Source organism: Pongo abelii, chromosome 6 (genome assembly GCF_028885655.2).
Source record: "Pongo abelii isolate AG06213 chromosome 6, NHGRI_mPonAbe1-v2.0_pri, whole genome shotgun sequence".
NCBI lineage: Eukaryota > Metazoa > Chordata > Mammalia > Primates > Hominidae > Pongo > Pongo abelii.
This window is the reverse complement of record NC_071991.2, coordinates 690,463-708,103: the sequence shown is the minus strand read 5'-3', so window position 1 is coordinate 708,103 and position 17,641 is coordinate 690,463. Positions and strand designations below refer to the sequence as shown.

Genomic DNA, 17,641 nt, shown 5'->3' with positions numbered 1-17,641 from the left:
CTAAGGCACTTTATTTGGTCACAATTCCTGTAGCTTGCAGACTCCAATGGGCTCTGTCTTGTGACCTCGCCCATGTCACTTCAAGCTGTTTCTGCCTCCATTGCAGTCTCCATCAAGGAACACGAGGTCATCGTAATTCAGATGGCGCTTCCCAAGTCTAGGCTTGGGAAGGCGGCATCACTGACCCCTTCCTGACCGGCACAGGGCTCTCTCTTAGATTCCACCCCGACCCCAGGACCCGCCCAGATATTTTCTTTTCTGGGCTGGACGTCTGTACTTCATCCCCCTGTGTGGGACGGGACAGGACCAGGACAATCCCCAGGGCTGGGTTACTCAATTCTGGGGCACATTCTGGGCTGTGGTTGGCAGAGATCATCCTCCCTTTCTCGCCGGCCACCTCTGATCCCGCGTCTTCAGTCCCAAAACCATCCCTGCACCTGCTGATCACAGAGCGACTATGAGTAGCTGAGTGGTCGTCTGTGATCATGACAGTTTACGTAGCATGAGGACGTGGGGCTGTGACTTCTGTCCCGACTACATTTTTGTTAATTCGCTCATTCATTTCTCATTTGTTCGCCTGGTTCTTTTTTTTTTTTTTGAGACAGAGTCTTGCTCTGTGCCCCAGGCTGGAGTGCAGTGGCACAAGCTCACTGCAACTTCTGCCTCCTGGGTTCAAGCAATTGTCCTGCCTCAGCCTCCTGAGTAGCTGGGATTACAGGCGCCCATCACCATGCCCGGCTAATTTTTGTATTTTTAATTGAGATGGGGTTTCACCATTTTGGCCAGGCTGGTCTCGAACTCCTGACCTCAGGTGATCTGCCCACCTTGGCCTCCCAAAGTGCTGGGATTACAGGTGTGAGCCACCACGCCCAGCCCTTCGCCTGGTTCTTGAGAGCACCTGGCACTGTGTCTCTGAGATGGGGGTAACGAACTCGTGCAACACATCGTCTTGGGGCCACGTGATGTGAGCTCTCACAGAGGTCTGAGCAGAATGCACTGGAGGTGGGTGGGGGAAGGGGAAGGGGACCCAAAGGCTTCCTGTGGAGGTAGCATTGAAACAGGCTTTGAAGTATATGTAGGAGTTCGCCAGGCACATCGCCTGGGGCCTGGGCATTAGGGGAAGGAGGCCCCACATCCTTCTCTCCTTGGCAAGCTACTCTGGCTCCAGGCTAGTCTCTTTGGGGATGGCTTTGTGGGATCTGTTGGAGCTAAGCGTCCAGACAAGACCTCATGTCTTGGTCTGGGGTCTAAACCCTGGAGCTTGTGTCTTGGTCCCGGGTCTAAACTCTAGTTCTCTGTGGGCCATTCCCGAGTCCGGGTCTCACTGTTTTTTCTTTTTTTTGGGACGGAGTCTCTCTCTGTCGCCCAGGCTGGAGTGCAGTGGCGCGATCTTGGCTCACTGCAAGCTGTGCCTCTCGGGTTCATGTGATTCTCCTGCCTCAGTGCCCCGAGTAGCTGGGACTACAGGTGCACACCACCACGTCCAGTTAATTTTTTTGTATTTTTAGTAGAGACGGGGTTTCACCGTGTTAGCCAGGATGGTCTCGATCTCCTGACCGCGTGATCTGCCCACCTCGGCCTCCCAAAATGCTGGGATTACAGGCGTGAGCCACCACGCCCGGCCGAGTCCGGGTCTCACTGTTATCTCAAAGGCAGTACATCCCAAACCCAAAGCATGTTGTCCATATTAAAAACAAAACCAAAAATGAAACATAAGATGGATGTTGTGGGGATGTGGGGGACGTGGAACCCTTGTGTGCTGCTGTCAGGAGTGTGAGTTGGTGCAGCTACAGTGGAAGGAAGCTTGGCGTTTCCCGGGAAAGTTAAACATGCAGTGACCACAGGACCTGGCAGTGCCACTCCTAGGTACACACCCCGAAGAACTGAGAACAGGTCTTCAAAAAACACACGCCTCTACATGAGCGTTTGGAGCAGCACTGCGTACAGGAGCCACGATGTGAAAACCTCGCACATCCATCAGCTCGGAGGACAAACGATGTGGCCTCTCCACACAAGGGAAGTCCCTCAGCCGCAGAAAGGAGTGAAGCACCTGATATGCGGCACAGCGCGGACGAACCTGGGAGACGTCACGCCAGGGAAACGAGCCAGACGCAACAGGCCAAACGCTGTGCAATTCCGCTTCTGAGAAGTAGCAGGAACAGGCAGTCGTACAGAGACAGGAAGTCGATTCGGGGCTGTTGGGGGCTGGGGCGAGTGTCGGGGGGGCAGCTGCTGAATGGCACAGGGTCTGCAAAGGTCCTGGCTCTGGATGGAGGCGGTGGTTGCACAGCACGGTGAATGTGTTGACGCAGCTGAATTGTGCACTTTAATACAGTCGATTGTTAACTTTAAGTTATATGACTTTTACCTCAATTAAAAAAAAAAAAAAAACTCGGCAGGGCCCACTGGCTCTCACATGTAATCCCAGCACCTTGGGAGGCTGAGGCAGGAGGATCACTTGAGGTCAGGAGTTCGAGACCAGCTTGGCCAACATGGGGAAACCCCGTCTCTACTAAAAATACAAAAATTAGCCGGGCGTGGTGGCGGGCGCCTGTAGTCCCAGCTACTCGGGAGGCTGAGGCAGGAGAATTGCTTGAACCCGGGAGGTGGAGGTTGCAGTGAGCCGAGATTGCGCCACTGCACCCCAGCCTGGGCAACAGAGTGAGACTCCATCTTAATTTAAAAAAAAAAAATCGACCGGACATGGTGGCTCAAGCCTGTAATCCCAGCGCTTTGGGAGGCCGAGGCAGGTGGATCACCTGAGGACAGGAGATCAAGACCATCCTGACTAACACGGTGAAACTCCATCTCTACTAAAAATAGAAAAAATTAGCCGGGCGTGGTGGTGGTGGGCGCCTGTGGTCCCAGCTGCTCGGGAGGCTGAGGCAGGAGAATGTCGTGAAACTGGGAAGGGGAGCTTGCAGTGAGCCGAGATCACACCACTGCACTCCAGCCTGGGTGACAGAGTGAGACTCCATCGCAAAAAAAAAAAAAAAAAAAAATCCCACTCACCTGCTCAAACAAGCTCCTCTTCTCAGCCCCCTCCAGCCTGCAGGGCGTCTGGGATGTAGCCCCAGGTTTTCCTACTATCGGGTTGAGAACCTGCCCTTCCCTGTCCAGTGTTGTCCTGCCTCTTGCCCTCTCCCTGACTGAAACTGCACTGAGTGCCCGGGTCAGTCTCTGGCTGTGTTCCTGCCTCCCCAACCTTCAGCAGGCAATGTGAACTGCCGAAAAATTACTCTGGTATGAGTGCAATTTTGCCTGAGGTTTCTGTTTCTCCCAGGCGACTGCAGAGCCTCAGTGTTGATTTAAACAATTTGCACCGCGGTTGGGGGAGCGGTCCCAACCAACCTCTCTCAACTCCCAGGCTTCGGATTCCTGCCGACTCTATTATTGCTACTATTTCTAGTAATTTCTACAAACAAAGGCCCAGAGCCCCTCACTTGTGATGCACCTGCCTTCTCTCTCTTCTCTCTTCTCTTCTCTTCTCTTCTTTCTCTCTCTCTCTCTGTCTCTCTTTCTTTCTTTCTTTTTTTGAGACGGAGCTTTGCCCTTGTTGCCCAGGCTGGAGTGCAATGGCGCGATCTCAGCTCACTGCAACCTCCGCCTCCTGGGTTCAATCGATTCTCCTGCCTCAGCCTCCCAAGTAGCTGGGATTACAGGCACGCACCACCACACGTGGCTAATTTTTGTATTTTTAGTAGAGATGGGGTTTCACCATGTTGGTCAGGCTGGTCTCAAACTCCTGACCTCAGGTGATCTGCCTGCCTTGGCCTCCCAAAGTGCTGGGATGACAGGCATGAGCCACCGTGCCTGGCCCACCACCATTTCTAGTGAGACCTCCTGGTTTGTGTAGGAGCAGTGGATGACGATGTGATGATTTCCCTAAGAGCGGGTGCCATACAGCCGATCCCTGAGGTCAATTAGAAGGATGCAAGTGTTTGAGAACGTATTTGCAGGGTGTCATCCTTGATCTCAGTCTCCCAGTGATTCAGCCTGGGGATGGATGTGAGCAAGGGACTCCAGGGAGGCGTCTGTGCCATTCTGAGAGATTGTGAGATGGCCTGTTGCCATGGTGACCGGAGAGTGATGAGGTGTTTACTTGGCAGGGAGTTCAGGGAACCCACCTTCCTATGCAGGAGGTGATTGCTGGTGTCTGCAGAGCCCCCTGGCCCATCCCCATGGCCCCCTGGATTCCCCTCCCCGGGGTTTTGTCCACAAGGGAGCCGCTTTTGACCGTGTGAGGTCACGGGACTGGGCTTCCAACAGCTCCATGGAGACCTGGACGGAGGCCACGTGCCATTCGGCACACAGCAGGGCGTCCGCCTCACTTTGGGCTGTCCGAAAGGACTGCGTGTAGGCGGAAGGGCGTGTGGACACGGATCCACTGGTAATGCCTAGCTCTCCTCTTCATTTGCTCTCCCTCGATGGCTGTGGTGCGCTGGGGGGCCCTGGCTGCGTCTTCGTCCGTGGGAATGGAGGCACTCCCTCTCCATCAAAGCCACTCTCCTGCACCCCTCCTGACCAGGCAGGGGATTTGGAATCTCACTGCTTTTAGAGGAGACATCTCTGTTGGCAGCGAGTTCCTGATCTTGGCCTGGCCGAGTTTCCCCATCACCTACAGGCTCATTTCACGGATGGACACCCATTTCCACTGGCCAGTTTGGGTGGGCGCGGGACCCTTTGGGTAGGATTTGCAGCGGACTGGCCAGTTTGGGTGGGCGCGGGACCCTTCGGGTAGGATTTGCAGCGGACTGGCCAGTTTGGGTGGACGCGGGACCCTTCGGGTAGGATTTGCAGCGGACTGGCCAGTTTGGGTGGGCGCAGGACCCTTCGGGTAGGATTTGCAGCGGACTGGCCAGTTTGGGTGGGCGCGGGACCCTTCGGGTAGGATTTGCAGCGGACTGGCCAGTTTGGGTGGGCGCGGGACCCTTCGGGTAGGATTTGCAGCGGACTGGCCAGTGTAGGTGGGCACGGGACCCTTTGGGTGGGATTTGCAGCGGAGCCGATGGGCCGCTGGGAAGGAGGATTCCCAAGTGCAGGCTGAGAGGAGCCTGCGGTGGCTGGCAGTGGAGACATCAGCCGCCAGGCCTGCTGAGGGGGGTGCAGTGGAGACCGGTCAGCCTCGGAGCCGGCGCCCATTTGTGCAGCTGGAGACAGGACTGCCGGGTGTTTTTTTTTTTTTTTTTTTTTTTTTTTTTACAGCCCCAGGCATCAGGCCTCTGAGTGTCTGAGAAGCACCAGCCCCTCCCTGAGGAGCCCCATCTTCTGGGTGTGCAGCTGGTGGGGGCATTGCTTCTGGGACTTGTTATTTATTTAGGAGGTTTTAGTGGTATTTATGTCTGCACAGTGGCACACAATAGTTTACTTTTATTATGACATAGTTCCTTCCAATTTGTTTGTGTTGTGTTAACATTACAGCAACGTGCACGAAGCTGAAGAAATTCCACCCTGATCCCAATAGCTCAGCACTTGAAATTTTTTGTTGTTGTTGTTAATAGCTTCTTATTTAATTTCTTTTTTTCCAACTTTTATTTTAGGTTCGGGGGTACGTGTGCAGGTTTGTTACGTGGGGATGTTGCGTGATGCTGAGGTCTAGGGTATGGATGACCCCACCACGTGGATAGTGAGCATAGCACCCAGCAGGTCGTTTTTCAGCCCTCGCTCCCTTCCTCTCTCAGCTCTTTTTTTTTTTGAGACAGAGTCTTACTCTGTCACCCAGGCTGGAGTGCAATGGCATGATCTCAGCTCACTGCCACCTCTGCCTCCTGGGTTCAAGCGATTCTCCTGCCTCAGCCTCCCAAGTAGCTGGGATTACAGGAGCACACCACCATGCCCGGCTAATTTTTGTATTTTTAGTAGAGACAGGATTTCACCATGTTGCCCAGGATGGTCTTGAACTCCTGGCCTCAAGTGATCCTCCTGCCTTGGCCTCCTGAAGTGCTGGGATTACAGACGTGAGCCCACCGTGCCTGGCCTCCCTCCCTCAGCTCTTTAGAAACTGTGTTCTCTGCCAGGCGCAGTGGCTCATGCCTGTAATCCCAGCACTTTGGGAGGCCGAGGCGGGCGGATCACGAGGTCAGGAGATTGAGACCATCCTGGTTAACATGGTAAAACCCAGTTCTCTACTAAAAATACAAAAAAATTAGCCAGGCCTGGTGGCGGGTGCCTGTAGTCCCAGCTACTCGAGAGGCTGAGGGAGGAGAATGGCCTGAACCTGGGAGGCGGAGCTTGCAGTGAGCTGAGATCGTGCCACTGCACTCCAGCCTGGGCAACAGAATGATACTCTGTCTCAAAAAAAAAAGTGTTCTCTTTGGGTTCTTTTTTATATGCAGGCTCTCCTCCCCCCTCCCCTCCTTATCTTCCCCATCTTTTTCTTTTGTTGCATGGTTGTAGTCAAAGTCTAGATAAAATACTAAGTAAGAAAAGAAGGAAAGTGTTTACAATTTTAATATATCCTGGGTTACTCTGTGATGTGAATTTCAAATTTTGTTTTCTTCAAAAATTGAAATAATTTTTTTGTTTATTATTATGTTTTTGGATTCTAGCATTTCCATTTGGCTTTAAAAATGTTGCTGGGCGCGGTGGCTCACGCCTGTAATCCCAGCACTTTGGGAGGCTGAGGCGGGTGGATCACAAGGTCAGGAGATCGAGACCGTCCTGGGTAACATGATGAAACCCCGTCTCTACTAAAAATACAAAAAATTAGCCGGGCGTGGTGGTGGGCGCCTGTAGTCCCAGCTACTTGGGAGGCTGAGGCAGGAGAATGGCATGAACCCGGGAGGCAGAGCCTGCAGTGAGCCAAGATCGCGCCACTGCACTCCAGCCTGGGCGACAGAGCGAGACTCTGTCTCAAAAAAAAAAAAAAAAATTTCCTTTTAGCTCTGTTCCAGTGTTCTCAATTTCATCTTTTATTTCCTCAAACATACTGAGCATAATTATTTTAAAGTCTTTGTCCACGAATTCCATGATCTGCTTCCCCTGGGGGGATCTCTTTGTATTGTCTGTTGCTTCTCTTGATTTTTGATCACATGATCTTGTCTCTTTTATATTTATTTAACAAATATGTATTAAGCATTTACTGTATGCAGGCGCTGTTTTAAGCACCAGAGATTTAGCAGTGAATCAAGCCCAGGCAGTATTGTACTGAGGGAGACAGACAATAACCATGGTTAAGATGCAAAATACGTCAGATACGTAACTGTGAGATTGCTGCTCACAGCAATACGTAACTGCTGAGAGGACCGCAGAGCCCTGGAGCGGGAGGAGAGGTGTATTGGTAGGGTTTTCCTGCACCGAGAAGGTCTTATTTCGGTGGAGACTTGGGGAGGGAAGGGAAGGAGCCGTGAGACATTGAGGAAGGCTGTCCTTGGCAGATAATTGCAAGTGAAAGGCAGAAGTGTGTTTCGTGTGGGAGGATGCAGAGAGCCCTGGGGCAGGCGAGGGGTATGGGGCTGAGGGCAGGTCACGCAGGGCCTTGCTGACTGACATAAACAATTGTTTCAACTCAGATCGGAGGCCATTGGAGGGTTCCAGTGGGCAGGGGAGTGTGCAATCTGTCTTGTATTTTTTTTTTTTTTGAGATGGAGTCTCACTCTGTTGCCCAGGCTGGAGTGCAGTGGCACAATCTTGGCTCACCGCAACCTCCACCTCCCGGATCAAGCGATTCTCCTATCTCAGTCCCCTGGGTAACTGGGATTACAGGCACACGCCACCACGCCCAGCTACTTTTTTTGTATTTTTCTAGTGGAGATGGGGTTTCACCATGTTAACCAGGTTGGTCTTGAACTCCTGACCTCAGGTGATCTGCCCGCCTTGGCCTCCCAAAGTGCTGGGGTTACAGGTGTGAGCCACCGTGCTCAGCCTTTTTTTTTTTTTTTTTTTTTTGTGGTGGGGTGTTGCTTTGTCGCCCAGGCTGGAGTGCAGTGGCACGATCTCGGCTCATTGCAACCTCTGCCTCCTGGGTTCAAATGATTCTCCTGCCTCAGCCTCCCGAGTAGCTGGGATTACAGTTGCCTGCCACCATGCCTGGCTAATTTTTGTATTTTTGGTAGAGATGAGGTTTCATCATATTGGCCAGGCTGGTCTTGAACTCCTGACCTCAGGTGATCCACCTGCCTCGGCCTCCCAAAGTACTGGGATTACAGGCATGAGCCTCCATGCCCGGCTGGTAATGCCTTTTTTTTCTGGCTGCATTTTAGGTTTTTCTCTGTCTTTGGCACCTGTCGTTTACCACGCTATGCTGGTTTATCCTGCGTGGGAGTTTGTGTGCTTGTTGAATCTGTGGCCTGATGTCTTTTATTAGTTTAGGAAAATTCTTCACCATGATCTCTTCAGACGTTGCTTCTGCCATATTCTCTCCCCTCCATCTGGAGCTCAAATTCACATAAACTGGAGCTTTTTGCCATAGTCCACATGTTCTTCAGCACTTTTCTGTAGCTGCTTTCCTTTCCTGTGTTTGTACTGCAGTCTGGCTATTTTCATCTATTTTCCAGGTTACTAATTTCTTCCCTTGTGTTTCTCATCTGCTGTTAAACCCATCCACCAAGTTCTTAGTTCCAATTTTTATGTTTTTTTGATTCTAGCATTTCCATGTGCCTTATAGTTTTTTTTCTTAGTTTCGTGCCAGTGTTATCAATTTCGTCTTTTATTTTCTTGAACATACTGAGCATAATTATTTTAAAGTCTATGTCCGTTAACTCCTTGATCTGCATCCCCTGAGGGAATCTTTTTGTATTGTCTATTGCTTCTCTTGGGTTTTGATTACATGATCTTGTCTCTCTGTATCCGAGTTATTTTTGATTGAGTTCCCAACATTACGTATGAAAAATTAAAGAGAAAATTTGAGGCTGATATATTCCTTTTGAGAGAATGTATAATTGCTTTGGAAAAATGGCTAGCCTAGGGGTGCTAGCAATCCTGGATCACCCTGATCCAATTAGGGACTAAGATGATTTGAGCTGAGATTCAGTCCCAGGGAGGCTGGCTTAATCCCAGCTCATCTTTCTTTCTAGTGTCCACACAAAATCTTCTGGGCCAAAGCACAAAATATGGAGGATTTACTAGGATTTCTTTTCCTAGGCAGGCCCTAAGTTCCAGTTTTGATCTTTCCTACCTCTGCAAATCTGTTGAAACCTCAGCCTGTCAGCTTCTCGGCTGCTTGTTGTAGACACTTCCTGTGGTTCCAACTGCTGTGTTCATCTCTCTGGGTTTCTGTCTTCTTGAAATTGGCCTTGTAATTAATTCTTCTCTACTGTGGTAGCTCTCTGATGCTTTCAAAAACATATTTTTAACCTTTCATCAAGGTTTTCTAGTCGATCTCTCCAGAAAACTCAATCTAAACAACTTAGTTTGTCATTAACAGGAAAACCTGATTTATGCTTTAATAAAATCCCTAACTGCAAGAACAGCCATTTCAATATTCTAGATGAGAGATGAATGCTGGCTTGGGTCAGAGTGGTGGTAAATAATAACTAAAATTTTCAACACCCTCTGTTGACTTTGGGCAATGCCAGGTGACCCCACCTTCTCTCTCCCTTCCCAGTATAGTTGTATCACCATTTTAAAATCTTTTACTATTTCCTTTCTAAACTCCTAAATTTTAAATAATACACTAACCCCTTTACAATTTCATTGTGAACTGTATTATTTAATTCTCCATTTTTTTTTTTTTTTTTGAGACGTAGTCTCACTCTGTCGCCCAGGCTGGAGTGCAGTGGTGCGATTTCGGCTCACTGCAAGCTCTGCCTCCCGTATTCATGCCATTCTCCTGCCTCAGCCTCCCGAGTAGCTGGGACTACAGGCGCCCGCCACCGCGCCTGGCTAATTTTTTGTATTTTTAGTAGAGACAGGGTTTCACTGTGTTAGCCAGGATGGTCTCAATCTCCTGACCTTGTGATCCGCCCACCTCGGCCTCCCAAAGTGCTGGGATTACAGGCGTGAGCCACCACGCCCGGCCGATTCTCCATTTTAAAAGGCAAAGCTCTTCACATATCCACCCTGCCTAGCTTTCCTTTTCAAAATTTTATTACCTTTTTGTTATCTGAACTTTTCATTTTGCATTGTCCATATTGATAATATTTATATTTTTTTAAAAAACTAGAATTATGCCTTTTATGCTTTGTAAGTAAATTCTGAAAGTTAAAAATTATCGATCAAGTATACTGGGGAAATGCCTTTATTATAACCACAAACATGAATGCTAGTTTAGCTGAGTATAAAGGTCTAGGTTGAAAGGAAGTTTCCTTCAGAATGTTGGAGGCTTCGTTTCATTGTCCTCTAGTATCTAGTGTTTCTTTTGAGAAGTTTGAGCCATTCTTATTGTCAGTCCTTTGTAGGTGACCTGACTTTTCTCTATGGGAGCTTTTGGAAAATTCTCATCCCTGGAAGTACAGTGTAAGAGATCCTTTTACTAGGACTGAAAATCTTGTGGGCTCTGTCAAACAAGACACTCATGTTCTTCAGTTTAGGGAAATTTTTCTTTTATTTCTGGCAAGTTTCTATTTTATTTTATCTTCTGGAACTGCTGTTAATCAGATATTGAGCTCCTGGAATGTTTTTGGTATATATATATATAAAAAACATGTTACGTGTATATATATATATATGACATGTTATATATATGTATATACAAACACATGTTTTTTCTTTGTCTTTTTGTCTCTTTTTAAGATATTTTCATGGTGTATCTTCCTACTGTTATGTGTATGTTATATAGGTAACATGAATTATATTAATTAATATAAAAAGTTACATTCATGGACCTCCCAACATCACCACATTGAGGATCAAATTTCAGGAGGGACAAACCACATCCAACTCATGGCAGATGATAATGGGGATTGTGGTTATGTTTTAACAAGTGTATTTTAGAGCTAGATATTGAAGTATTTAAAATGAAATGCTGTATCTGAGATTTGCTTCCATCCTGTGTGTTGTGTGTGTGTGTGTGTGTGTCTGTGTCTGTGTGAAGTGGGTGGAGGTGAAATGAAATAGGACTGGCTCCATTTTGATAATGGTTGAGGGTGGGTGATGGGCGTTTGGTGATTCATTGTATTACTCTGCCTACTCTTGTGTAGTTTGGGAATCTCCATTGTAAAAGGGAAGAGAAGGAGCAGCCACAGGTCACCTGGGCTCCTGGCCTTGGGGGGCTGCCCGGCTCCCAGGCTCCTGAGCTCCTGTGGTCCCGGGTCTGGATCTTGATGACTTTCACCACCTCTGTCCTCTGCCCTGTGGGGTTCTGCAGCACGAACCGTTCCCTCCATGGATCCGGGAGAACCTGCTTCACATACCCCGGGCTGCCGCGTACTTGGTCCGAATGTCAATTTCCGTGCTTCAGGTCATTGTCTGTTTTCCAGAAATCTCAGATAGCGTTCCTGCCATTCTGGTCATTGTGGTAGATGTATATATGCATATATTTTAATCTTGCTGTCGTTCGAGAGGTCGCTAGAGGGAAAAGAGGAAGCGTGCACTTTCCAACTGCCATTTTTTTTGGGGAAGCTCCATCACAATATATTTAAATGATCGCATAAAGCTGCATCCGGCAATCCCCACGTACTCAGCGTCTTCCCGGCTGGGCACTTAGCGTCTGATAGGTGTGTGAGGAGACAGGGAGAACTGGCCAGCGCAGGCGGAGGTGGGCATTGGAGCACACGGAGGTGGGCATCGGTGTACACAGAGGTGGGCATCAGCATACATGTGGAGGTGGGTATTGGTGCACATGGAAGTGGGCATTGGTGCACGTGGAGGTGGGCATTGGAGCACACGGAGGTGGGCATCGGTGTACACAGAGGTGGGCATCAGCACACACGTGGAGGTGGGCATTGGTGCACGTGGAGGTGGGCATTGGTGCACGTGGAGGTGGGCGTTGGTGCACGTGGAGGTGGGCGTTGGAGCACACGGAGGTGGGCGTTGGTGTACACAGAGGTGGGCATCAGCACACACGTGGAGGTGGGCATTGGTGCACGTGGAGGTGGGTGTTGGCATATGCAGAAGTGGGCATTGGCACACGGAGGTGGGCATCAGTGCACGTGGAGGTGGGCATTGGTGCACATGGAGGTGGGCATCAGCTGCGGAACAAGTGGGGGCCCCTGGGGAAACTGCCCTTGGCTGTGATTGACAGATGGCCACATCGGGCTGGGTGAGGAGTGGGTGGGATTGTTTCTGAGGGAGCAACAAGCAGCTCTCCAGGCCGCCTTTCCATGGGGAATGGGTGCCGTGCCTGGCACGTGGCAGGTGGGCCAGGAGTGGGGCTTGAGGCCAGTGTTGGTCAGGGCGTCTCTGTGACTGCATCCCGCTGCTCCATGTGGGTACCGGCCGGCCCACTCTGGTCTGTGGGGACCCTTCACTCATGTCCACCACCCACGGGTTGGATGGCGGCTGGCATTCGGCAGGAGCTCCCACCCATGTCCCAGTTTTAACAGGCTGGGGAGACAGTCATTTGTTTGCCGGAGGTTCCTGGAGCAGGAGGAATGGCTACAGAGTCCGCAGAAAGCCAGGGCAGGCTGGGGTCTCAGACCCCTCTCCTGCATCCTCTACCTTGGTGTGACCTGGTGATCACCTCACCCACCTGGACTGGTGCACCTGGCTGACTTTAAATGGCCAATTCTCAGAAATCCTTGGGTTCAATATTTGGAACCAATAAGCAAACCATTTGCTTAAGGGATGGTTTTTGAAAGTCAAGGAAGGGGATACCCAGACATAGGGCTGGTGGCACCCCGGTCTTGGCATTCACATGGTGTCTGCATCTGTCAGACCCCAGGACCCCAGAGCTCCTGTGCCCCTGGAGGATGGGCACCTCAGAGCCGCGGTCTCAGCCTTGTCACAGGTGGGCATGTCTGGGTCTTGGGGTGTCAGGAGGCATTGGTAGGGAACTTGGCCTGGTTGCCCCTGAATTCCTCCTCCACCTCCTGGTCCATGAAGCAAGGCCTTGCCTGATGGGGCCGCCATGTTTTTTTGGGAAGCTCCTGAGCTGCCGGGGACCAAAGCCCTCAGAGGACCGGCAGGAAGGCCAGGGGCTGGATCAGGGTGAGGCCGGGAGGGAGAGCAAGGGTCTTGTGTGCCTGATCTGTGTGAGAGGTTGGGGGCTGCACCCACCTCAAGGCTGAGTAGGGCATGAGTGACCAAGGTGAACACTCAGGACATGTGAGCCGGCATTGCTTCTGCACACAGAGCCATTCGTATCTGTTAGGACAGGTTGAAATCTCTTTTCCTTAAATTTTTTTTTTGAGGTGGAGTCTTGCTCTGTCACACAGGCTGGAGTGCAGTGGTGCAATCTTGGCTGACTGCAAGCTCTGACTCCCGGGTTCACGCCATTCTTCTGCCTCAGCCTCCTGAGTAGCTGGGACTACAGGTGCCTGCCACCACGCCCAGCTAATTTTTTATATTTTTAGTAGAGACAGGGTTTCACTGTGTTAGCCAAGATGGTCTGGATCTCCTGACCTCGTGATCCACCCACCTCGGCCTCCCAAAGTGCTGGGGTTACAGGCATGAGCCACCGTGCCTGACCAAGAAACTTTTTTGGAGATATGGTCTCACTTTGTTGCCCAGGCTGGTCTTGAAATCCTGGGGCCAAACGATCCTCCCTAAGTGCTGGGATTATAGGCGTGAGCCACCACACCTGGCCAGAAGCCACCACACTTGGCCTGAAGTCTCTTCTTACTACGATGCCAGGGACATGTGTCTTCATTTTCCCTCACAGATGAGTCCCAGTGAGGTCAAGTAACTTACTCAGGGTCACACAGCACTCTAGGAAAGGAGTGTGCTCAGCTGTGGTCCCCATGAGCTGGGCTACCCGGTGTGGCCTTAGGATGGGGTCTGAGCTCCTGGGCTCTCCAGGCTGCCTGGCGTGCTGATTCCTGACTTCTCCTCTCCCTCCTCCCTGCTCTCTCCTCCTTTCCTCCTTCCTCCCTCCCTCCCCTTACTTCACCCTTTTCCCAAAGAGGCAGAATTGCAGTGAGAAAGGGGCTCAGCTCAGGGCCCGGTGTGTCCTCAGACCACAAAGCCCCCCGTCCCTGGTCCTAAGCCCGCCTTTGAGGGTGGTGGAGGGCCTCAGACCACAGAGCCCCCCGTCTCTGGTCCTAGGCCCACCTTTGAGGGTGGTAGAGGTCAGTGTTTAGGCTGCAGGTTATGCAAACACAGGTCCTCCAGGTGCAGGAGGAAAGGCACATCGGCCCTGGTGGGATTGAAATGCACAGGCTGGCTAAGACCATGCAGGATGCATGAGGTTTAGAGTGGCTGAAGAGCTGGGGACAGTGGTCGAAGCACTTGTCTGTGGGCAGGAGCAAGGTCTGCAGTGGTGGTGCATCCTGCCATCCACAACTCAAGGCAGGGTGGGCTTCGGAGCAACCCCAGCCCACATGGAGGACACAACCATGGTCATTCCACGGTGACTCGGGGCTCAACTTCCAGTCCCCTCCTCCCAGCAGACCTCCAGATGCTTGTCATCTCAGCCTCCGTAAACCCCACGCCAGTTCAGCCTCTCACTCACTTTAAAAAGCAAATTAAAGTTTTAATTTTGAGATAATCATGGATGTACAGGCAGTTATAAAAATTACCTGGAGAGCCTCACCCACTTTATTTTTTAATGTCTCACAAAACTGGTACATACACAGAAATGTTGACAGGTTCTTAGGAACTGCAACTTTAGGTGAAACCACTTACAGCTAATTCTTTTTTTTTTTTTTTTTTTGTAGAGACAGGGTGTATTAGTTCATTTTCATACTGCTATAAAGAACCACCCAAGACTGAGTAGTTTATAGAGAGGTTGAATTGACTCACAGTTCCCCATGGCTGGGGGGGCCTCAGGAAACTTATGATCATGGCAGAAGGCAGCAGGGGGGAAGCAGAGCCCCTTCTTCACAAGGCGGCAGGAAGGAGAAGTGCTGAGTGAAGGGGGAGGAGTCCCTTGGAAACCCATCAGATCTTGTGAAAACTCCCTTACTATCACGAGAACAGCAAGGGGGAAACCGCCCCCATGATTCAGTCGCCTCCACCTGGTCTCTCCCTGGACAAGTGGGGATGATGGGGATGATGGAGATTACAATTCAAGATGAGATTGGGGGGGGGACACAAAATGAGATTTGGGTGGGGACACAAAGTGAGATTTGGGTGGGGACACAAAGTGAGATTTGGGTGGGGACACAAAGTGAGATTTGGGTGGGGACAAAAGTGAGATTTGGGTGGGGACACAAAGCCTAACCGTATGTCCAACTCCTGAGTTCCTCTCCCACAGTGCTGGGATCACAGGCATGAGCCCTGTGCCTGGCCGTGACAGCCAGGTTCTTACTTCCTTTCTGTGTTTTCCTCTCCCACACAGGAAGAAAACAGGCAGATTTTGGCACGGCAGAAGTCGAACTCACAGTCGGACTCCCATGATGAGGAGGTGTCGCCCACCCCCCCGAACCCCGTGGTGAAGGCCCGCCGCCGGCGAGGAGGCGTGAGCGCCGAGGTGTACACCGAGGAGGACGCCGTGTCCTACGTCAGGAAGGTGAGGCTCACGGGGTTCCTGTCCCCAGGCCTCGGCACATGGCTGTCACCTGTGAGCTCCCTGGAACCCCACGGGGCACCCTCATCCTCCCGGGGGTCTCAGTGTCATCCTGGTCAGAGGGAGGACTACGTGGGTGATGGCAGAGGCAGTTCTGGGCGGGATTGGTTTGTTACTGTCTTTGCCAGATGAGCTGAGCTCAAATTTATGGGAGCAGCTCTGTGTGGGGTCTCTGTAGCCCCATGGCGGCTTTAGGATCCTCACAGGCTCAGGGAAGGGAAGGGACTCGCTGGCATCCAGGTCCTTGGAGTCAGCAGAGGCACTGTCCTGGGCTGTGTGCCTCCCATGCTCCTGCAGCCTCTCTGGTCTCTTCTTTTTTTTTTTTTTTTTGAGATGGAGTCTCGCTCTGTCCCCCAGGCTGGAGTGCAGTGGTGTGATCTCGGCTCACTGCAAGCTCCGCCTCCCAGGTTCACGCCATTCTCCTGCCTCAGCCTCCCGAGTAGCTGGGACTACAGGCACCTGCCACCACACCCGGCTAATTTTTTGTATTTTTTAGTAGAGACGGGGTTTCACTGTGTTAGCCAGGATGGTCTCAATCTCCTGACCTTGTGATCTGCCCGTCTCGGCCTCCCAAAGTGCTGGGGTTACAGGCGTGAGCCACCGCGCCCAGCGTCTCTGGTCTGTTCTTATACAGGCATGAATCCCATTATTCAGGGCTCTCCTCTCATGACCCCATCCAACCCCAGCCACCTCCCAAAGCCCTCTCTCCAAATACCATAGCATGGCTGGTTAGGGCTTCCACATGTGAATTTCTGGGGAGACACAAGTCAATCCCCAGTACCCTCTTAGCCATTTCTGAGTGCACGGTTGAGTGGCGTTAAGCACATTCTCATTGTTGTGGAATCGTCACCACCACCATCTCCAGAACCTTCCTACCTTGCAGAACTGAGACTCTGTTCCCTGAACACGCACACCCCATTCCTTTCCCCAGTACTTAATACTTTTATAATCAGCTAATTAAAGCTAGCACAGGCATTGATAAAAATTTATTAGGGCACTCCACCTCTGGGGTCTTCCTCCCCAAGACCCAGAACCTCAGTCTAACCACGAGAAGAACCTCAAATAAACCTAAATTGCGGGACGCTCCGCAGAATGCCTGACCAGCCCTGCTCACGGCACACGAGGAGAGTGTGAAGAACTGTCGCAGACTGGAGGCCACTGGGGAGACGGGACGGGGTCCTGGGACAGAAAAAGGCCATTCAGGCAAAACAAAAGAAGAACAGATTAGGTGTGGAGCTCAGTGACTGTCTTGTATCGACATGGCCTCCCCAGTTGTGATAAATGCATCATAGGATGTCAGGTGGTAACATCAGGGAACCTGCAAGGTGCACGAGAATGATCTTTGCAACTTCTCTGTAAATAGAAACTATTTGAAAACAAAACATTTATATATATATTTTTGAGACAGAGTTTCACTCCTGTTGTCCAGGCTGGAGTGCAATGGCGTGATCTCAGACCACAACCTCTCCCTCCCAGGTTCATGTGATTCTCCTGTCTCAGCCTCCTGACTGGCTGGGATTACAGGTGCCTGTCATCATGCCTGGCTGATTTTTTTGTATTTTTAGTAAAGATGGGGTTTCATCATGTTGGCCAGGTGGGTCTCGAACTTCTGACCTCAGGTGATCCACCCGCCTCGGCCTCCCAAAGTGCTGGGATTACAGGTGTGAGCCACCACGCCCGGCCAACACTTACATTTTTAAAAGTCTGTTAGAACTGGAGTGGCTTTTTAGGAGATTTCATTGCTGTCTCTCAAAGACGTCTGCACAGGGGCTGTCTGCGTTAAACACAGCACGCCTAAGCCTGCGTGGTCCGCAGTTGCACCTGGACAGACAGGGACTTCCCGGGTAGCCCAAGCACCACAGGAGCTCTCGTTGTGGCCTAAATGACCTCCCTGCATGGTTTTATTTTAAGGGGGGGATATCCTGGCATCTGAGATGTTTGTAGTGCTTCTCATTCATCCGGAGAGGGAGTGGGGAATTATTGATCAAAGGGTGCAGAGTTTCAGACAGACAGACAGGAGGAATGGGTTTTGAGATCTTTGCACGGTGGGGTGACTGCAGCCAGTAACAGTGTACTGCATACAGGCACACACTACAT

The 17,641-nt window shown here is 51.0% G+C and overlaps 1 protein-coding gene across 2 annotated transcripts in view; it reads left to right on the top strand.

The window, feature by feature from the left end:
• The window catches only part of PRKAR1B (protein kinase cAMP-dependent type I regulatory subunit beta), a 179,957-nt gene that overhangs the window by 31,642 nt on the left and 130,674 nt on the right, over positions 1 to 17,641 (top strand). For both annotated transcript variants that reach the window (XM_024241248.3, XM_024241247.3), the window contains exon 3: positions 15,317 to 15,487. In XM_024241248.3, the coding sequence (XP_024097016.1) occupies positions 15,317 to 15,487 (171 nt within the window). The remainder of the gene's footprint in view (positions 1 to 15,316; positions 15,488 to 17,641) is intronic.